This window comes from Coccomyxa subellipsoidea, assembly GCF_000258705.1.
Source record: "Coccomyxa subellipsoidea C-169, whole genome shotgun sequence".
Lineage (NCBI taxonomy): Eukaryota > Viridiplantae > Chlorophyta > Trebouxiophyceae > Coccomyxaceae > Coccomyxa > Coccomyxa subellipsoidea.
Window position 1 is genome coordinate 253721 of NW_005178027.1, and position 21314 is coordinate 275034.

The window sequence follows — 21314 nt, forward strand, 5'->3', positions numbered from 1 at the left end:
AACATGACCACACACATCCTAAAGGACCTGACTCATGAGCTCGTAGCAAGCTTGGGTCCTCTATCAAATTCAGACGATAAAAAAACCTCCTGTCTTGGTTGTACACCATGCACAACCTGCCAGTTCACTGCAAAAGGACAGGGAAAAAAAGTGCACACGTTCACTATTCCATGATACAATTCAGACTCTCCCTTGCCACGTCTCACCCCGCAAGAGTTCCGCAATCCGCCAGTCCTCATCCCAAGTTTTGTAGTTTTGCATTTCCAAGTCTCTGCAGCAGCTGCCAGCAGCCCAAACTTTGAACTCAATCCTCCCTCGCATCCGTATGTTTGCGTCATAATTAGGTTGCCATTCCAGCACTCAATTCCAGCCAGCTGCTGGCACTAACAAGACATAAAGACTGCCAGTGACCCAGCGATCAGTCGCTGTGTCAATACAGCAGCAGTTCCAGAAATGCCTCTCCTTGCACAACTGCGCAGGGATTGTATTGTCATGTCAAGAGCCAGAACATGGTTCGTCAGCTTAGCTAGGGGTTCATTCAGGGGTGGATCACTGTGTCTCACCCTCTCGGCAGAACATGCCAGCCTTCCTTTCAGAAAGACAGTCCGGGGTAATTAAATGTGTTGCAGCGCTGGGGGCCAGCTCTGTTTAATTTGCACAGCTAGGGGGGAAGGAAGGTAAAGCTGATTGTACAATAAGAGAGTCCCGTCAGTCTATGATGTCAGCGCAGAGTGACGTCACCGTCAGCGGTGACATCAGCGCGTGTTTCAGAGACAGCCCGCGGATCGTAAAGGCTAAGGTCACAATTCTAGCTACAAACAATTCTGGCAACTCAGAAACCTGGCTACGCTCTCCGCCTTGTGTGCCGTCCACTCCTGGGCACACTTTCCAATCCTGCCGCTTTGACCGTCCCTTGACAGCAGATCCTGGCTCAAATTTCCGCCTGATCGAATCAAATCAGATGCTTTGGGATACTGTCAGAGCCAGCAGAGGATGTTCCATGTGTTGGCCGGCAGTCTCAAAAGGTTAGGAGACTGACTTGGCCGTTGCCAGCACTCTCTGAGCGTCAACAAATACATGCTCCAGCAGTCTTATGCATTCTTTGAAAAAACACGAGGGCACCTCGCATTTGTTGCTGCTGGATCCAGCAGCCAAACAATGTGTGTGTCTTTCGTTGCTGCATCTCCCTTGATGACAAAGTCATTTCCCATCCCTCACTGCAGCGCTTCCCACTTGGAATCGGCTGCCACCAGTGGACTGACCTCTGCAAGCCGGCAAGGCTTGCAGATCCAAGATGTCCTCCGTTGGGCACTCCTTTGCTCCCATCTCGCCACAAGATCAGCTTTTGATCTTTCTTTCTCTGCAGGGACGGAAGTCACACAATTCTTCCAGGGCTGGCAGACTTTCAGGGCCGCTTCCTAGCAGCGGGCCCCACTCCCTAGCAGGTGTTGCTCCTTTGCATCTTCTCACTTCCCCACAGAGTCGCATGGGGTCTTCAAACCACGAATCACTTGTATGGAGAAGCAGTTCTCCATTGGTATCCATGACAGGACCGCGGCAGGAGCGTTGCAGGTTGGCGCACGCTCCCGTGTCTTGATGTGCGCCAAAGGGTAACGCTCCTCCCAGTGAAGCCGGCCGGGAGATGGCCGGCTCGCGGCCTGTCACGAGTGCTCGACAGTATCTTATTGCCTGCGATCAAAGCGCGGAGAAAAAATTTTGTCCCGGGGGGCGGCCGCGGCGCGGCGGCGGCCGGGGTGAGTCATCCAGGTGGCTCATCGGGGTGACTCATCAGGGCGCCTGCGCGGGCCGGAAGAACGGGCCGAGGCGCCACTGGAGTGCCTGCAGCACCTCGAGCTCCAGATCGGCAGCGGCCGTGGCGGCAACTTCTCGGTTGTGCACGTGTGAGAGCATCGTGGACAGCAGCTTCTTGTAGGGCACAAACTCCACGTTCTTGGCTGCGATGTAGATGCAGGCCAAGTGGATGGCCGTCAGCCTGCAGCAGCACATCATCATTGGTCATTTCTTCCCTGCTGGACTTAATTTGTGATTGTCAAAAAGATAAAACTGCACATTTTAAATATAAAATTGAAGCATGGGAGAGAAGACTGGTGTTTGGTGACGGTCTCCCCCTCACTAAAGAGTCAGCATGGTTGCAGCAAAGGCAAGCAGTGAATTAGAAGACCTTGTGTTGTGCCTTTTACAGCATGACACTCCAATCTATGCTGATGATATTGCAAAGGAACGGCAGCAGTGCATCAGCGCTTGGGCCAGCGGCGCACCAGTGCTTGGGCCCGAGGTGGATGTGGGCGGAGCCGATGGGGCGGTTGGCGCGCGGGGGCGGATTGGCCGGGGTGGTCGCAACAAACGCGGTGAACTCCGGCGTCGCGCGCGCGGCGGCTAGCAGCGTCGGGTCGCGCGCGGCCACGCGCTCGAAGTAAGCGGTGCCGACCGAGATTGTGCAGGGGGTGAAACCGTACATGGTTGCCATGCAGCCGATCAGGGACTCCTCCGGCACTGGCCGGTAGCTGAAGTTGCCTGCGTGTGGCAGAAGTGATCAGCATAAAGTTCTCAAAGTGAAATCCCCAAAAGGAAGTCGACAAAGTCTCAAAGGTTTAAGAGTAAGTCTCAGCTCTTCCTCCCTTCTTGGCGCTTGCACTGCCTTGTATGTCTTGCATCTCTTTCTGATAACGACTCTGAGAAGGTGCCCATCGTAAGGTAAGTCAGAAGGAGCCTCTTTTCACGGTAAGTCTCAGTAGGTGACTTTCACAAGGTGAGGCCCTCTCTGGTGTGACGCAAGAGGGGTGCATCACATTTGAAGAGGAAGGCCTCATCATCAAGATCATCTGATGAAGATCTCATCATTGGTCATCATCATTGGTCATCATCATGAACTTAGTGATTGCCAGCTCAGCCAGTTGATCATAGCACAGCACGCTGTTCTGATTGATGGAACGATGCTACTCATTGTAACCATCTGGATGTACAGATTTGGTGTCAGCTGAAGCACAGCTCAGACTCTTGTCTCATCCAGCTTTGAGAGCTTCTCAAGATGATCTACCAGCAGGACTCACCAGAGGATGAGGGAGATGTGGACATTGCGCAGGGGTCTATGACCGCAGAATCCTCTGGCGAACTGCATGCGTCAAAGTCGCCGCTGTATTTCCGCTTGGGCACCACAAAGCTGGATCCTGCGCACCACAGAAAATCCCCGCTCGTCAACACCTACAACCTATCTGAGCATTTGCTTTGCCACTAGAATGTCACACTTTCAGATGCTGCAGACATTGGTAAGCATCCGAAGCTCATGCAGGTTGCCAACACCAAGATTGTAATTCCTCGCTACAGGGTCGCTCGCAGCCTGCAAGTCAGATCAGCTCCACCCAATGCATGCCAACACTGTGTACCAAAGACAGATGCATACAATCATTGCTCCACAGCACAAACAAATATGGCAGGGTGGGGGGTGGCTCTGAAAGGATCCGCCTCCCCACTGCTCTTGGAAAGTGCCACCAGCAAATCTGCAGTGCTCACTGCAGGGCCGTTCACCGGCCACACGTGATTGCACCCGCAGCATACCAACAAGCTTCCACAGAGAGGCGCACAAACAATCCACAGGACTGGCAACATGGTGGGGATGGGGGTTGGGCTCACCCTCGCTCTGCTGGCTGTCCAGAGTGCTGGCGGATCGGCAGCGCGCGTCCTGCTTCACACCCTCCCACGGATGCGGCGATTCGCACTCCGGGCCGAACTGTGCCGCTGTTGGGCTGGCGTCCTTGCATTCCAATCCCTGTGCACAGCCCAACCTATTCAGCCCCATACTGTTGACAGTTGAAGATTAATACACCCTTACTGTGCCACAGTCCTGTATAATCCACCAATCAAAGCGGCTGCGGAACACATTCAGAACTACGGCTGTCTGTGGGCCACCTACTTCACCCCAAGGGGTGCTAGTCGTCTTTTAGCGCTGGCTATTCACAAGCTGCCCTGTTTAGTGATTAAGGCAGGTGCAGCAAGAACAAAACCGATGGTATGAATGATCCAGTGGGGATGAGGTTGCGTTGCACCACTCCGGGAGAATATTCCCCGGGCCCTGTTGGCTGCAAATTGCATGCAGTGGGTGCTTTTTGGCCCTGCAGGGCATGCTGCAGGCACGCACCTCTTCGCAGAGCAGCAGGCCTGTCTCGTCGGTCTGTGGCTGCGCAACTGGGCTGGGGCCAGGTATGTCCAGGAGCAGGCTGAAGTCCAGCTCTGACTGCAGGGAGGCCAGATTGCTGCAGGAGCCGTTCTGAAGGCTCCTCAGGCGCTTGGCTTCGTGCCTGCATTCAGCTTACCCCCTTCAGCCCGCTTCGATCTCCTTTCTGGCTTTCAGCAGAGCTGCCTTGAGTCAATGTGGACATGTGGCCAGTTTCAACTTGGCCTAGGTCTGACTCGTACACGACGGACCCCTTTAAACACAACCAAAGGCGCGATCGTGCAGAATCTGCATTGCGTGCCGCAATGCAATGCCCTCGGATGCTGGGGCCGTGTGACACATCGAGCTGAAAACCTCACCCATGGGAGGCGCGCTCCCAAAAAATTGCGGCGGGCACGACACGCTCGGCCAATCTGGAGGCACCCACCCAGTGCCAGGGATGTCAGAATACAATGCCCCGAGTCTTATGGGTGGAATATCTATATCACGCTTGCCTCCAAGGCTCGAAACCCTGACTTTGAACTTGACGGCAGGAGCGCCTCACCTGAAGTCGGGCGATGTGGCTTCTGCATCGAGCGATGCTGGGCAATCAGCGCCGGTCTGGCAAGCCGACATCTGCGCTATCGAGCTGCACGGCGTGGGTGCCGTCGAGCATCCCGCCTTGCGCTTGCTGGGCACCGCCAGCGGGGCCGAGCTCCCACTGCACTGATGGGCGGGCGGAGATATTTGTCCAGCCCTCGAAATCGATTGACATCCATTCGCCCATGCTCGGCGTCCGAAATTCATGTATTGATCACAACAACGTCAATGCATGCACGGGCGCAAGGTACGACCTCGTGAAGACTGCCAGCGCAATCTCACATCCCACAACAGTGCCGGAGGTATCCCAACACGCTGTGGATCGACCTTGCACCGTACTCGCGTCAAATATCTGGGTCACAAAAGAGCATCATAACCCGCTTGAACTTGCCCGATCAAAGAAATCTCAAAGACCCCGTGAGGTGGCATACGTGGCGCCAAATTTGGGGTTCTTGGCGGGCGCGTGTGCCGTCATGCAGTGACACTTCACCCGAGACTTCCCCAGATCCACCAGCAAATGAATTCGATACTGCGAAATAAGAATAGGATTCTTCAGGGGATACTTTAAAGAGAGGGAAACAAAAGTCTGATGCATTGTGCCCTGACTTCTCTGCACCTGCCCATGCACCTGCAATTTGATATTTGTCAAAGGCCCATGATATTTGTCGATACAAGAATGTCTTTAAGTGCGCAGTAAATATCTAGTCGGACACTTTCATTCCCACCAACCTAGGTCTACAAATCATTGTCACATCATTGCTAATGTGCAGTGCATACCGCAAAACCTCTACATGCAAGACTAGCAACAGACTCGGGTCCCAAAGACAAATGCACTGCCAATCTGCAGCGGTACCCGGGCAGACACTGAAGAAATGACCCAAACATGCACGCCCTTGCATGCGCACATGCGCAGAAAGCTTTCTCCTTTTTTCCTCGATTTCAATCCGATTGCAATCATTCCACCACATGCACGACCAGGAGAAGCAAGTTCTAAGCTGCGGTGCTCAATATGTCCTGGCCTTGGGAGGAACGTGCTCCATCTCTGAGTCCATCGGCTGATCGTGCACCGGCCTGTAGTCAATCCTGACCTTGTCCTGCACGGCACATGTATCCAGACTGAGCACCTTGTTGGACTGACGACGATTGCATGACATGCTGCTCTATCTCGCTGAAATTGGCGGAGTAAGAAGTCTATCTCTACTGGTTGATCCTTTCCAGCCACACAGGGCAGTACTGCTTGGAGATATTGCGAACAGATGCACACCCAATTTCTTCAGCAGTTGATTAAACTCTCAAAGAGGTCCTCCAATGCGGCATTGAAGCCCTGCTGAGATCAGCATTATCTGCTGGGTAGAGCAGGGCAATATGGGCAGGGGTGCAAGCAGGCCGTCCTTTTGGCATGCCAAAGGCACAGGAAAGATCAGGACCTTCCATGACAAGGCTGAACTAACAAATCTGGCCTATCTGTCAGCAGGCTCATTTGCAGTCCACTTCACTCACTACAGAAAGGATGCACCCCCATTGGCTCTCACCTTGCCGGGCGCCTTGTAGTCGAAGTAGCCGACGGTGTGCTTCATCCAGTGCTTGTCGTCGCGCGTGGTGAAGTCTTCGCGCGCGTGCGCCCCCCGGGACTCCTTCCGCTGCTCCGCGCTGTGGATCGTCACCGCGCCGTTGATAAGCAGGTTCTCCAGCTCCATTGCCTGCGCCAGAACAGGACACGCTTTTCGAATTTGAACTCAAATTTCAAATGCGCACTGCTGCTGCGAGGAATCAGTGAGGACACAGACAGGACTCGAGAGGACAGGATCTAGAAAGGCAGGAAGAGCAGCCACTCATGACAATGACAGCTTGCAGGAGCTCAATGAGTTAGCTGCAGAGCGGAAACTGCTATTGCGCAAGTTCTGACTGTCCCAAAAAAACACTCAACGCAGCGCAAACCACTACCAGCACGAGAGATATCTACGAAGCTTCCCTTGGCCATGCGCAGTGGACCGAAACAGCAAAAGCACAAAAACTGCACAATAGTATTCGGCAAGCGCCCATTGGTAACCAGAGCAGGCTGCGCACCTCCACCAGGTCAGTGTTCCACACCATGGAACGGTCCTTGAGGCCCACGTCATTTAGCGACTCAACAATGTCGTCCACCTTCTTGCACCCCTCCTCCAACGTCTCCTGTAGTGAGCAAACAACCCAGAAACTTTTAAATCTCTGTTTGCAAATGCGCCAGGGCACCCGTTCTCAGCATGCAGAAACAGAAAACAGGCAACCCCCGCTTTGCTCCGAGGCGCCATGCAGTTTGTGCTGTACACTTGCTACTTGGAAGATCCCTTTACAGAGCAGGGGGACCACGTGCACAGGAGCAGCTCTGTGAAGGGCAGCGATCATTGAACAGTTTGCCTCGGCTCTCACAGGACAGCTCCTGTGAGTGCCAAACCCCAACTCCCCAGAGGCAAACCACTAAAACGCAGCACCCCGCACAAGAAGTCAAATGGTGCCTGGAGTAGTCAAGAATATTGAGGGTCCATAGACATCCCAGGGTCCAGTACAATCAAAATACGATGGCACATGAGCGGCGAGTGTGTAGCGCGCCTGGGTCCTGAAGACGGCGGCATCTGCTTGCATGGTCTTCTGGAGGTTGCTGCGGATCTGGGCCACGCTGAGGGGCCCCTGTGAGTGCCGCAGCTTGTCCAGACGTGAGATCGTGTCCTGCCCAGCGTCCGCCGCCAGCTCCGGCTGCGACTCTCCTGGCTTGCCCTCCTCGGCTGCGCCCGCGCCACAAACAAGATTAACTCTCTTGCACCTTCAAAGTGGCACATTTGAGGACTGCATGCTGAGCAATTTGTGCGGCAATGATACCTGCTCTTTAACTTGCAGACCACCCCGCAACAGAGCTCAGGCGGCCGGCGTATCAACAACACACACTCGGTTCCCCACGACCTTTCTTAAGAGCATAATAACACTCGCGCCGGCCCAGCGTAGTGTGCTATTGGCCCACTCCAGATTTAAAATTTAGCGCTAACCCACCCATCGCAGCAGGAGATAAGGGCAAGAGGGTATCTGGGGGCTCACAGATGGTGATGGCGCAGGCGCGGCCGAAGACGACAATGTCCAGCAACGAGTTGGCGCCCAGCCGATTGGCGCCGTGCACGCTCGCGCTGGCCGCCTCGCCAGCCGCGTATAGCCCCGGCACGATGGCGTCCGGGTTGTCCTTTGTGGGTAGCACGACCTGCCCCCGAAGGTTGGTCGGGATGCCGCCCATGTTGTAGTGCACCGTGGGGATCACCGGGATGGGCTCCTGTGCACACGGGAGCAGAAAGAAGTGGTGAGAGAACTGTGCAGCAGCAGGGATGGCATGCGATGCACTGCATCTGCTGCTCTAGTGGCCTGCCTTCCAAGCAGCAAGAAGTGCATGTTACGGTGAAAACCACAAAGGAGCCAGGGTCATTTTTCCATGGATCCCAATTGGTTGCTTGCTCACACATTCCGGTTTCTTGGCTATGCAGGCACACAGGCATCCTTCTGACCTTTCGTTGAGAGTGGACAAAAGTTGCGTCTGTGACCTCTTGCTAAAATAGAGCGGACATGATTTGCAGCACAGGAAGGCATTGCAGCCGAACATGATCAGCCACGGGGATCACAAAAATGCACCTTGGTGACATCGACGCCGGCAAAGATGGCGGCAGTCTCGGAGATGCCGGGCAGGCGCTCGGCCAGCAGCTCAGGCGGCAGGTGGTTGAGGTGCAGGTACACATGGTCCTTCTCGGGGCCGCACCCGCGCCCCTCGCGGATCTCCATCGTCATCGACCGCGACACCACGTCCCTCGACGCCAGGTCCTTCGCCGTCGGCGCGTACCTGGCCGGAACAGCAAATTTCATGTCAGGTCCGTTTGAATCATCATTCAAATTCAACGTTCAACAATGTTGACTGAACATGCTGGCGAGCGACACCAGGCCCTTCGCCGTCGGCGCCTACCTGCCGAGGCAGTTTGAATATAAGATAGGAGATTCAAATTCATACTTGCAAATGGGTGGTATGCTCAGACTCCCACGGCGGCCACCAGGCAATGCCAGCAGGGATCAGGAAGCCGTCTCAAGGCATGTGGTTGCTTCCCTTAGACGTTCCTGGTTCCATCTTCCAGAGCGCAAGAGCGTTGCAACAGGGAGGGCTGAGCTTGGTGTGCTGAGCATGTTCAGGCTGGCATTAACAGCATGCACAGAGGAGGTGGAAGCTTCTGCTCGACTTTTGCGATGCCTGCATGAGATGTTGCAGGGACCGATGAAAGAGCTCACCGTTCCATGAAGCGCTCGCCCTCGCTATTGCGGAGGATGCCGCCCTCGCCGCGGGACCCCTCCGTGATGAGGCAACCCGCGCCGTAAATGCCTGTCGGGTGGAACTGCACAAATTCCAGGTCCTGCAGTGCGCCAGCAGCGACCCTTCAGCCGGTGCCTTCAGCCGGTGCAGCCATATAAAAAATGTGCCAGGAGGTACTGGTGCATACTGCTGCTGCTAAGGTTGGCGGACAAGCAAGCAGGTGCAGAAGCTGCACTTGCAGTAGCCAGCTCATGCCAGTCAGCACTTCAATCTAATTGCAGCAGGGGGCTGCATGGGTTATGAAACTGCGGAGGTTTGTTTCAGATCCAAAAACCACCCGCACGGAGAGGCCGTCTTACGCTGCAACACCAATGGGTGAGCAGATTGAACACAGGCATTGGTATCAACGCATGGGTCCTGAAGTTCATGTGAAGATGGATCCCCCCACCTGCAGTGGGAGGCCGGCGCGCGCGGCCATGGCATTGCCGTCCCCGGTGCAGGTGTGCGCTGAGGTTGCAGAGAAGTACGCGCGGCCGTAGCCGCCGGTGGCTAGCACGGTGTGCGCCGCGCGGAAGCGGTGCAGCGTGCCATCCTCCAGGCACAGCGCCATCACTCCCCGGCACGTGCCGCTGTCGTCCATGATCAGGTCCAGTGCAAAGTATTCCACTGCGCGTCACAGCAGGACCATGGTCAGTCATCGCTTCTTTGCTTTGAGGCTATCAAATTACTGCACTTGTATGCACAAGTGGCTGTTGTGCTTTGCGCCTCCCTTATGCAACTCCACGTCCATTGTGTTACACTGGACAAGGGCCCAGCAGAGCAGCGAAATGCACACATGAGTAGATCGCAAGGATTGTGAAGGCAGATGCTGTACATCACTCTATTCAATATGCCCCCCAAATCTAAAAAATGAGGATGTGCAGATGCCACAGGATGTGAATGTCACTCAGCTTATTGCAAGAGACCCTCTAAAAAGGAAAGTGTAATCATATGGCAGCAACAAAGATGGAGAGTCACGCACCAAAGAACTGGCAGTCGTGCTTCATGCTCTGCCCATACAGCGTGTGCAGCATGGCGTGCCCGGTACGGTCAGCCGCGCATGCACACCTGTATGCCTGCCCGCCCTTGCCAAAGTCCAGGGACTGGCCTCCAAACGCGCGTTGGTATATCTTGCCCTCCGGCGTGCGCGAGAAGGGCAGCCCATAGTTCTCGAGCTCTGTCACTGCCTTGGGCGCCTCGCGGCACATGTACTGGATTGCGTCCTGCGCGCATATTCAGATGGAACACTTGAAACAGGGGCAGGCATCTGCGAATACTGATGCCAAGTTTGCATACTGATCTGCTGTTTGTGACAATGGTAATAGAGTGTCTAGTGATAAGACAGCATCCATTTTGCATGCAGTATTTCTGCTTGTGCTGAAAAGAAGAAACGTGCCTGATCGCCGAGCCAGTCAGAGCCCTTAATGGTGTCATACGCATGCCATCTCCAGTCGTCCTCTGACATGTTACCCAGCGCGGCATTAATGCCGCCCTGCGCTGCCACTGTGTGGGAACGCGTGGGAAACAGCTTTGTGATGCACCTGCCAAGACATGAGTATATGTGTCAACCTCTGTTGGGGGAAACGTACTTAAGCACTTTCAATGAGCCACAGACATTCCTCACGAAAGAATTTACAATCTTATCTAATTCTAAAAACGTTCCAACAAGAATAAAACATCACAATACATCCTGCCCTGTCCCCTAGACATGTGCACGCGATGGAGCGTTGAGCAACCCTAAAGCTGATAAAGATCTGAAAGCTGAGGGCTTTGCCATGAATGTGGCATGATCGTTTGTAAAATTGTGGAGGGACGTATATACAGTCTGCACGTCGGTTCGAGTGATGACCAAGTCAGGTCTTTGTCCTACTAAATATTGTCAGAAAGCTTTGCGACTCACGCTGCATTGAAGCCTGCCTCACACAACCCCACGGTAGCTCTGAGGCCCGCTCCACCAGCACCTATGACAATGGCATCGTAGGTGTGGTCTATGATCGGGTAAGACGATTCAGCTGAGAAGGATCTGCCACTGACGCTGGCAACTGCTGTCCTGCTGGCTGAAGTCCCCAGCAGCCTTTTCGCAGCCTGTGCTGCTAAGCTGCGCATACCCATAGCGCCAATCTACACAAACTTATTCTGAACGAGCAGAGGAGAACACGACGAGACAAATCGCAGTCATGCGCCTTGCTGTCATGACGTGGAGGCATTCTCGTGACGTGGAGTTACACCGTGGCCGGGCTTTATTTCAGCTTCACCCAGCTTCTTGAATGCCGCATGCACGCGCCCGGAGCGTATTGTTCTCTCTCTTGTCTCTCTCTTCTCGTTGACTCAAAATAATAAGAAAGCTACATGCTTGCTCTTGTTAATGGCTGTGTATGCTCGGTCTGCTCAAATGGGTTCGACAGCAGCTAGGTCTAGAGAATTGGCTCACCTACGCGCAGAAACTCCTGGATGTCTACAAAGGATCCACTTTAACAATGCAGGTGTGTGTGTTTGCTTCCTTGTGTTCAGCGATTTCATGTTGTTGCGTTGTACTCCAGTTCGCATCGAATGCTGCGCTTTTTGGCAGGGTCGGCGTTGTGCACGCTTGACGTTGTGAAGAAGCAGCAAGACTACCTTGAAGCAGAGTCTTTGTACGGAGGGTAAGGGATCCCTGATCATCATTCCACATTTGTTTCCTGACACGATCCTTTCACATGCCCCTTTGGGATGTCAGTCACTTTGCGCAGGTACGAGACTGTCGAAAGCCAGAGGGAAGCTTTGGATCGGCCTTACAAAGAGTTTGCAACGATGCTGAACTGCTCACCGGGCAACATTGCCATTCTGCAGAGTGCGACTGCAGCATGGATGCAGGTCTGGTGATGGGGATGGTCTATCATTTTCTCTTTTCAGCCAATAGCCAACCCATTTTGAAACTCACAGTAAGCACTCAACCCCTTGGATCTGCAATGCTTGACAAATTGCCCATCGGGTGCAGGTGTTCTATGGCATTCCCTTCAAGCAGGGAGACCGCATTCTGACAGGTGTCCATGAGTATGCAGCCAATTACATCGCTTTCCTGCAGGTCTGTTAAACATCTGCACTGGTGCACTGCTATCTCAGCCTGCATGAGTACAGCGCACTTTGCGGGCTGCGTCCCTCTTGGTGATACACTCGCTTAAGCGTCTCTTGGGTCAGCTATTGCTCCGATTGAACTTCGAGTTCAATCATAGCCGCATACAATGTACATAGCTCCTCTATTGGATGCAGAGTACAACCAAGTACACCTCGTGGTGGGGAAATTGTCTATCCAAAACATCAGCAACGGATGTGACAAATCTATACAACTTCCTATCTTGACTGGTCTGCAGCCATGTGACAGCTTGGACTGTATGTTGCCGCAGAGGGTGAATTTGACTTTGAATGCATGCGCAGGTAGCTAGGAGGACCGGCGTCAGGATTGAAGTCATCCCGGAGGACGCCGACAATGATGTTGACATAGCAGCATTGGAGGACAGCATTGTACGCGGGGACAGAAAGCCTGCACTGCTGGCATTCACACACATCCCCACAAATTCAGGTCTGCTGCTCCGCCCACCCCCACCCTGCCCTTTATAATCCTCGCCCTTCCTTAAGCCATGCAAAGGTCAACAGCTAGCAAATCCACTACTTTGAATCTCACACTGTCTTATTGGAACACTTGCATAGCAATGATGGTGTTGAGAAAGTCAAGCATAGCACTACTGGCGTGCTTGGAGGCTGCAGCATCCCAACGCCTCCTTATCCTGCAATCTACTGCGGAGCGGCAGCTTGCTGGTGTGTTGTGTCAACCATGAACTACGAAGCGCTTGAAATGCAGCATTTAATTGCTGTGCAGGTAGAGTGTACAGCGCGGAGGCGATAGGGGCGGTGGCGAAATGCCATGGAATTCCTTTTCTGCTCGATGCTTGCCAGAGCATCGGCCAGATGCCACTGGATGTCCAAAAAATTGGCTGTGACTGGTTGAGCGGCACCTCTCGCAAGTACCTGAGAGGCCCCAGAGGCGTCGGGTTCCTGTATGCTTCAGAGTGAGGCTCTTATTACCTGCAACAGAAACGCACAAGTTGCAAGAACTCACGTTTTTTGTGACAATCTGGCCCTCTATTGTCTTGGTCCTGCCATTTCTGCTGCTGTGTCGGTGCCTGCCATTACTGTATTCACAAATCCCTTGCCATTGTTCCTGCAGCTTTACATAAGATTACCTGTCATTGATCAACCAGCTGCAACCCTATGCTCATGGGTTGACAAGGGCGGGGTTGAATCCTGGGAAGAATAGTATGCCATGAGGGCCATTTGCAGCTGTTGAGCATAACATGTGCATGTAGCGAGGCAGTGAGGAGGTTTGAGCCTGGAACTCTGGACATGTACGGAGCAAAGTGGACGGCAGAGTCAGAGTATGTGATGCTGCCGGACGCCAAACGATATGAGCAATATGAGAAGTGCTTTGCTGCCGTGGTGCGATCTTAAACTCCCCCTTTGCCCCTTGACATTCACTTCGCATACATGACAAAGGGAATCCTGCATTGTGGATGCACATGTGAGGTGAGGCTGTAAAATGAATTTGGATTGATCACCACACTTGCGTATCTCCCAGCAGGAGACTCTCACACAAGTTTAAAGTCCGCTGCTCGCAATTTGCGTGGTCACAAACATATGGAAATGCATGACTTGATGCTTGCAGGTTGGGCTGGGAGCTGCAGTGCAGTATGCGAATGAACTAGGCTTGGACTGGATTTGGGATCGGGTGCAGTCTCTTGCAGCAACTCTGCGCGCACAGCTCTCAGAAGTGCCTGGCGTGCAAGTTCATGACAAGGGGAAAGTCCTGTGCGGCATTGTCAGCTTCACCAAGGTGTGCTTTTCCTCTCTGGCCCTCTTGACTAGTACTTGCCAGGCTCTTTCCCTGACAGACGCTTTTAATGTAACAGATGTTTCTTCAGGATTGTGCATGTATATCAGATACTGCCCAGTGTGTTCAACAAGGAGTCTCATGCTTGAATGTGTCTTGCCCACGTTGTCTTCAATGGTGCCCAGTGCGAACAAGTTATGACGGGTCCAACGAGGAGTGAGATCTTGCCCGCGGACGCACTTTGCCTCCTGGCAGGAGCAGTCCCCAAGATGCAGTAAAGTTTTGGAAAATCTGGGATGTGCTTTGTAAGCATGCAAGCCTTGTTGCGAGCAGGATGGAATTGCACCAGGCCAGATCAAGGCTGCTCTGCTGGAGAGGGGAATCAATGTGAACACATCATTAAAGTCATCTACGAGGATGGACTTTATGAAGAATGGACTCCCCGATGAGGGAGTGGTGCGGGCCTCCGTGCACTACTATAACACAGAGGAAGAGATATCTGCCGTTGTGCAGGCTGTGTTATCAATATTTTGATTCTGTGAACGTGACATGTCAGGCGCTATCATTAAGCTTGGTGCCTTGTGTGCCTTGAAAGTTCTGTCCTGCAACCAGGGGAGATGTAGTGGGTGTGTCCAGCCATTGTGAGCAGAGAGGGATTGGTGTCAATTTTGTATTCTCAAGCGTACACGCATTGTCTTTGTACCATAGATAGTGAACTGGCTAGGAGTGTTTTGAATTGCTGATTTCACAGCTATAGATATCAGGAGCGTCTCAGTGCTACCAGACTTGTTTGTCACACGTCCACTATGGCCAGTATGCGGCCTTACCAAATTTCAGAGACAGCTTGTTATTTGCACTGCAATGAGTTTCAAGATCAACTGCTGCTGGCACCACTTCGTGGGGACATTTTTGGTACAAAACCGGTCCATCAGAAGGATACCTTCAATGTTGTGAGTTCCCAGGCCTGGATAGTGTGTGACAGCCATGGCCAGTTACTACAAACATTGCTCTGTGAGGCTAGGGAGGGGTGAGATCATATTAGAATACCCCAGCTTGATGCATTAATTTTCCAGTATTGATGAAGTGAACTTCATTGTACAAGTTCTGATGAACACTAGTGTCCTTCTGTGTTCATCATGTAAGCTCTTCTTCACGGAGGCCATAACATCGTTGTGCGTTCCATAATGTTTCAACAGTCGCAACCAGCATCTTGCAAGTTGAATGCAACAGCGGGCTGACAATCAAAGAATCCAATTAATATGACATGCATACAACATTCACATCCGCTCCTTCCTCAGCAAACAGCACTGCTGAGAAGAAGACAATATGAACACTTGCCACCAATGCAAGAGGATCACACAACACAGCTGCCGCATCAATCCAATGCATCAACCAATGGTGACATGATGTTATGCTCAAAGAGCAGCATCACTCACAGCCAGCAGGGCGGGTGGGGGGTGCATGGGAGGGTCAGCTTTCCGAGGCGGCTGGCTCTGCAACATTGGTGTCAACGGCTTCTTCTTCCTGGGGGGCCGCTGCCCCATTTGAGGCCGCTGGCTCCACCACCTTGTCTGTGTAGGAAACCTGCCGCACATTCACATCACTCAGCATCAGAGCAGTGGATAAAGAATTCTTGTGACAAACCAGAACACATTCAGGCGCAAAAAGAGGTATCCCCAGGCCCTTGCAGCAGACCACAGTGATCTGCATTCTGCAGGCACTGCCGAGCATCATTCGTCACTGGAAATCATTGCCTCACAATGGGAGCAAGGCAATCCCTGGAGTCACAACTGGATACAGCACCCTCGAGTGTCAGTGACACGCATACACTCTCACACACACACTGAAGCTCAATCTGGTGCACGCCCAATTCTCAATACCAGGGTTTCTTCGAGATAATCTGCCCAGATTATTCAGAGTACTTCTTCTGGCCGCGTAAAGACGCTTGGGAGGAGTTGAAGTCAGCCTTAAAGAGCAGGCCGTGGGTCTCAGAAAGGTAGAGGCCCGTATGAGATTCCTGTACAAGTGTCTCAACGTGTGATGCTTGAGGTAAAGGCCCTTATTACCGTAAATGGCGGATCCACGGGACAACAGAACTGCACTCTTCGCGCAGCTCACCCGGCCTAGACGGGTTTGAGGTTCTGCAAGTGACCCTGCAACTAGCACAGCCGCTTGGTAAAAATCGAGCATGTAATGCGGTGGCGCGGGAGTCTCACCTGCACCATTGCAGCGCGCAGAAGCTGCGATCCGAGCCGGAATCCGCGCCGGAACTCCTTTAGCACGGTGCCATCAGGGACGTCGTCCCTCTCTTCGCGCATGATGGCCTCATGGAACTCTGGGTCGAAGGGCGTTCCCACCCCCGCCACAGTCTCCACCCCCAGAGACCGGAACGCCTCCACCATCTGCTTGTACACCCCCTGCCCGCCCGCAGAAAGTATTCTTACAACACTCTGTTACAACATTTTGACCCTGCAACCATTCACCTAAATGCACCGCTTCAATTCCCCGTGAAAAAGATTACTCTGAAGGCCCCTCCCTTAACCTTGAACACAATCCCCGTAAACCCCAAGCAGAAAATGTAGTGAAAGTATTTTCATGGCTGCCCATATGCATGCGTGAGCAGCATCTGTCACCAGACGCTCTCTCTCGTCTCAGGTGCATTCTGCAGATATCTTTGGAACTTGTGCAAAGCTGAGGAAGTAGCCAAAATGCTTTATTATTAGGCAAGAACCGTGCTCGCGCTAGTATGGAGCAGGCTGGCTCACCTGGTAAGCGCCGTCGATCTTTTTTTCGCCCTCGGATTCTGGTTTGAGGCTGCCCTTGGCCATCTCAAAGCTGTCCACCACTGCCAGCAGCGCCTTCACAGTCTCCGCCTTTGTCCGATCCTTCACCTGATCCTTCTCTGCTGCCTGCCACATGCACAAACTTGATCAGCAGCGTTAGATAAATCTTTGTGCTTACCCGTCGATGCCTCTAGTCTCGCTGGCTCCAACACACTCTCTTCTGACACGTCAATGGCTCTAGGTTTGCTGGCGCATTCGTTGCCCTGTCTATCTTCGCGCCGGTGCGTGGTGCACCGTCAGCACATTCAATAACCGCCAGCGGCAGTACATAAACAATACTTATTACATGAATTTTGAGTGTAGTCCGAAAGGTCAGATTTCCCCAAGGCTGCAGGATCAACCACTGCACTGCTTTGCAGATGAGGACATAAGATTTCTACTCATACACCTCCGGGGATACTGGCAGAAAGCAGGGGTGGCGCACCGTCCGCTTCCGGAAGTTGTCAAAGTCTGCGTTGAGACGAAGGTAGCGCTCCTGGGATGCCCTGGATGACTCATCCGCCTTGGCCACCGCTGCACTCTGCGCGCTCGCCTCCTCTTTCAGCCTTGACACCCCAGCTCTCAGCTGCTCCTTTTCCTGTATACCACACAAGAAAGAATTTTATCAGCGCTCCAGCAGAATCACACAATCCGTTAGTCATCCCGGTGGAGAAGGTGGTGATGCGAGGCGAGTTTATGTGAGGACGTCAGGGAAGAGTCAATTAATTAGTGCTGCATCAGAGTCAATGAGAAATTCATCTGTCAGCCATCCCTGTGGAGCAGAGGTGAAGCAGGCGAGGTGATGTAAGGCAGTCGGGTACATGCAGCTATGTGAATTCTTTGTCCTAGTTCTCACACCCTGCTGCATCAGATGGTGGGAAGAATGTGGCAAGGATCGGGTTCATTGGCAAGCGCTTTAACTCTTCTTCACCATTATCATTTTTCTAGCAGCTTCCCTTGGCATACATACACAGTGCTTTAGGAGACTTTGCATGTGACGGATGACAAACAGCAAAAAATTGGGGGGTCGTGCGATGGCTGCGTCTCACCTCGTCACTGAGAGCACTGGCACCAATCAAGGCCAGGATGTCGCTGGGGGCCTGTTCTGAGCTGTCTGCTGCCTCTCCATCAGCAGCAGAGGTGCTGCAGCACCAGTGACACAGCTGTCAATGCGCCAAAGGCAGAAGAGAAGATACAGGTTTGCAGTGGAACAATCGAACGAGGAAAGGACAGATCGCAGGAGCTTGTTGATCTTAGGATTCTGGCCATAGACAAATATTCGCTTCAGGCTGCTAGAAGATCTGCTCACCTAGGCTCCTCTGGGGCTTCCACCTCGACAGATGTCTCCGCTTGGGAATCCTCCTCCGCTGCCCTTACCAACACCTGAACATCACAAGCATCTTTGCGTTAGTAGAATGGTGCGTCTAGCAGAGGCAGCCCTCTTCACAGCGCGCACATGTGTTATCAATACACAAAAGCAGAGTGGCAATGTGTAGCAATAGATCATCGTGGTAGTAAAGAAGACAAATTCCAGTCTTGCAAACCTGAAAGGGTCAAATTCAGCCAGGCGGATGAAATAGTACAATAAGCAAGGACAGCAGAGCAGCAAAATGTGTTCTACGATCCAGCACCTAATACCCACCTGGGAACGATCCTGCAAGTGGAAGTCCTGCAGCGATAACTTTCGATTACATCGCCTGTCAAAGACGCCGTTGGCGATCACTGCAGGACGCCTGACAGGATAGCACAATCTCCAGGGCAGCCTCAGAGGCTGCGCCCTGGCCGTGGTAGCGCACGGACATGCCATGCTGTTGGCGCTCGTCGTGAAACGTGTTGTAGCCATTGTCATAATTATGTATTGCAGTTTCAATGCACCACAAAAAGCGAGCAGAAAGTGCACCAAAGCCAAGGCTCTCCAAGATGTTGCCTATTCTGGAGGGTGGCTGAGGATGCGGCAGCGCCTAATAAAGTTTCCAGATTGTTGCGAGATTGCACCCGTTATACACTCGCACTCGGTCCTTGAATGCAACAAGAGAGGTCAAAGATTGTTTGCTGTCATCCTGCTGGCTCGAAAGCCCACAACTTGAGGGGCGCCCAGCACCTGCGCGCTGATCGTGTGGGCCTACCTCGTCGTTGATAATATCCCTGTCAGTGCAGCTGTAGGTGCAGGCATCTGAGACCAGCAAGCAGAGTAGTGTGATGCGCTGAGGGATATCAAATTTTCAAGATGACCGCGCAGCCCCTTCTTTCCCCGCTTCCGAGCTCGCTTGCATTCCAGCACGTGCAGCGCCCAGCAAAAGTACTGGTTGGTGGCAGCACTTTGGGCCGCCTCCGGACTGAGAGGTACAAGAGCCCCTGGCAGACCATGCTGGAGCAGTCGGGCGGCAGCAATCCCTTGGAGTTGAGCACGTCAGGCCGGGAATCGCCCCTGTTTCACCTCTACAGCCTCAGTTTTGACACAGAACAGGACAACCGCATGCGGCAGCAGCAAGAGTTCTACTTGAATTACGGGAGGGCTCTGCGTGTCCTGAGGGAAGACATACCCAGGTGTGCTTCTGTCCGTGATACTGCTGCACTGTTTGTTACATCTCCTGCTTCAACGTATATGACAGAGCCAGGCAGAGGCGGTGCTGACAATTGCGGAGATCCTGCAAGCAGGATATTTGAAAGCAGAACACAGAACGCCAGGCAACGCTGGTCGCAGGTTCTTCAAGGGGGCGCCTGACACCAGCATTTTCACAGAGGACGTGGTGTTCCTGGATCACATCGGTCCTCGCATCGGCATGATTTTCACCACAGTGAAGGGCAGAAAGGCGTACTCCCAGCACATCTGGCTCCTGCGCTTCCACTCCAGCCTCATCTTCAGCCGCTGTGAGGTGTGCACCCGTGCTTCACATCCGACTGTTTGCAGGCACAATTTAGGCATCAGAGCCCACTGAGGCATCTGCAGTTTTGTCTGGGGCCTACAAACAAATTTGCAAAGTAGACCAGCGATCCTCTCGACAAATTCCTTGGCGCTCTGACGCTGATGTGTTCTGAATTGAGTTTGATGTGGTGCCTCTCAGGTGGAGGTGCAGAGGATTTGGGAGAGGGATTCGCGCACAGTGGCAGTTCGCTGGAAGCTTCGCTGCTTTCCTCGCCTGTTGGACCGATCACTGGTCAATTTGGACGGCATCTCTGAATACAAGTTCAACGACAGGGGCCTGATCTACGAGCACACGGTGAGTGGGGCTTTGATCACCCATCTCCCCGATGAGATCATTCGTTGCGAGAATCTGAGCTCTGGTGTGACATGCAAACTTTCCAGTATGGGTGCATTGTCCTCGCATCACTGTTGGCTTGCAACGCCCGTATGCAAAGTGGGTTTCCTTGTTTCCTTTCCTTCCTATGCAGCATAGACACACACTTTCTTTGCTCTGCGGTTTGGAGGTGCTTGCTCGCTCATTCTTTCATTTGTGTGCCTGACATTTCCAATTGCTGGCTGGCGTTTCTGTATCTGAATTGGTGTTATCCCACAGGTGGACATCATAAACTGGGATGACAGCCGCAGCAAGAAGCCAGCGCAGCGGCAGCTTCAGCACAGCTTGTCCACGCTGGCCTGTTGAGTGGAATAGTTGAGGAAGTTTCGAGTTGACGGCCAAGGATGTGACATTCAGAGCCTCTCAGTTTTGGTCAGGATGGTAGAGTCACAGTGAGACAGCAGAATTAGATCACAGCTGTTCGAGATGAGGAAGATTCTCTGGCATGTTGTCCCCGCTCAAGAACGCTGCTGCAATGATATTCTTTTGCTTTGTGAGGAAGTGAGTTTCTCAAGCCAGAAACGACAGTGTTGTGGAACAAGTGTGAATGGTCCGGTTGAGATACTGTTATCAGAGTTCAGCGCTAGCATCAAAATTTTAGTGATGAGAATGTTGGAGAGGCAACTTGAGACAATGAGCTATGCAGATTTGGGATCCTGGGCTCCCAGGCAGCCTGTTTGCTCGATTTTGGTGATGATGAGGTGTGTTTGGCCGTGGAGTGTGCGAACTTGAATGTAGACAGGATTGAGGATGGTAGTCAGAGAGGCCAGTCAGGAGAGAGGCAGATACGCTTGAATCTCTTTGATCGAGGAATCCTAATGGTGTTTCAATATTCCGGTATCTCTTCACAGTATGATGAACTGGATTTAAAGAGCTCAGCGAGCCATGATATTAAAACTGATCAACACACAGTGTGTAAAGTTTGGATTAAGAAAGTGAACTTGCATGCAGATTTTGCACCTCGGAGGTGCTCGAGCAACTCCCTCGCAAATGGCTGTCAGTCAGCTTGCTTGCTCCAAATTGACTTCAGACCGTAAGATCAGCCATGAAACACTGAAACTGCAGTATTGCAGATCTGATCCAGAATACTCCGTAAAGCTGCATGCCCCCTTGGGCGTGTGGCCTGCCAGCTGCTTTGATGTCAACGTTGTCATCATGTCAACATCATAGGTTTCCCAGTACTGCTGCAATGCGGCAATATTGGTAA

At 52.8% G+C, this 21314-nt stretch overlaps 5 protein-coding genes across 5 annotated transcripts; 2 read left to right on the top strand and 3 right to left on the bottom strand.

Moving 5' to 3' along the window:
* Nucleotides 1–1736: 1736 nt before the first annotated feature.
* Nucleotides 1737–5099, bottom strand: COCSUDRAFT_54389 (hypothetical protein). The gene is made up of 6 exons (XM_005644575.1): nt 4737–5099; nt 4157–4316; nt 3652–3787; nt 3072–3188; nt 2280–2535; nt 1737–1993 (listed from the first exon to the last, which is right to left on the bottom strand). Exons 1-6 carry the CDS (start codon nt 4976–4978, stop codon nt 1789–1791), a joined length of 1116 nt encoding a protein of 371 aa, XP_005644632.1. The 5' UTR covers nt 4979–5099; the 3' UTR covers nt 1737–1788.
* Nucleotides 5100–5432: 333 nt separating this feature from the next.
* On the bottom strand, nt 5433–11944 carry COCSUDRAFT_54390 (succinate dehydrogenase; the record flags this gene model as incomplete). The annotated part of the gene is made up of 12 exons (XM_005644576.1): nt 5433–5865; nt 6304–6471; nt 6839–6943; nt 7361–7533; nt 7841–8066; nt 8420–8624; nt 9062–9183; nt 9532–9749; nt 10105–10345; nt 10519–10663; nt 11023–11134; nt 11929–11944. 12 exons carry the CDS (start codon nt 11942–11944, stop codon nt 5776–5778), a joined length of 1821 nt encoding a protein of 606 aa, XP_005644633.1. The 3' UTR covers nt 5433–5775.
* On the top strand, nt 11819–14520 carry COCSUDRAFT_44053 (PLP-dependent transferase; the record flags this gene model as incomplete). Its single annotated transcript, XM_005644577.1, has 7 exons — nt 11819–11851; nt 12100–12186; nt 12537–12681; nt 12979–13168; nt 13466–13595; nt 13822–13989; nt 14320–14520. The coding sequence occupies 7 exons, from the start codon at nt 11819–11821 to the stop codon at nt 14518–14520; spliced, it is 954 nt and encodes a 317-aa protein (XP_005644634.1).
* A 1625-nt stretch (nt 14521–16145) lies between these two features.
* On the bottom strand, nt 16146–17397 carry COCSUDRAFT_18889 (GrpE nucleotide exchange factor; the record flags this gene model as incomplete). The annotated part of the gene is made up of 3 exons (XM_005644578.1): nt 16146–16403; nt 16752–16895; nt 17254–17397. Coding segments are annotated over 3 exons (546 nt in total), but the record flags the coding sequence as incomplete, so codon positions are not given.
* A 1436-nt stretch (nt 17398–18833) lies between these two features.
* COCSUDRAFT_67476 (hypothetical protein) lies at nt 18834–21039 on the top strand. The gene is made up of 4 exons (XM_005644579.1): nt 18834–19355; nt 19513–19684; nt 19874–20029; nt 20327–21039. Exons 1-4 carry the CDS (start codon nt 19036–19038, stop codon nt 20411–20413), a joined length of 735 nt encoding a protein of 244 aa, XP_005644636.1. The 5' UTR covers nt 18834–19035; the 3' UTR covers nt 20414–21039.
* The last annotated feature ends 275 nt before the right edge of the window (nt 21040–21314 follow it).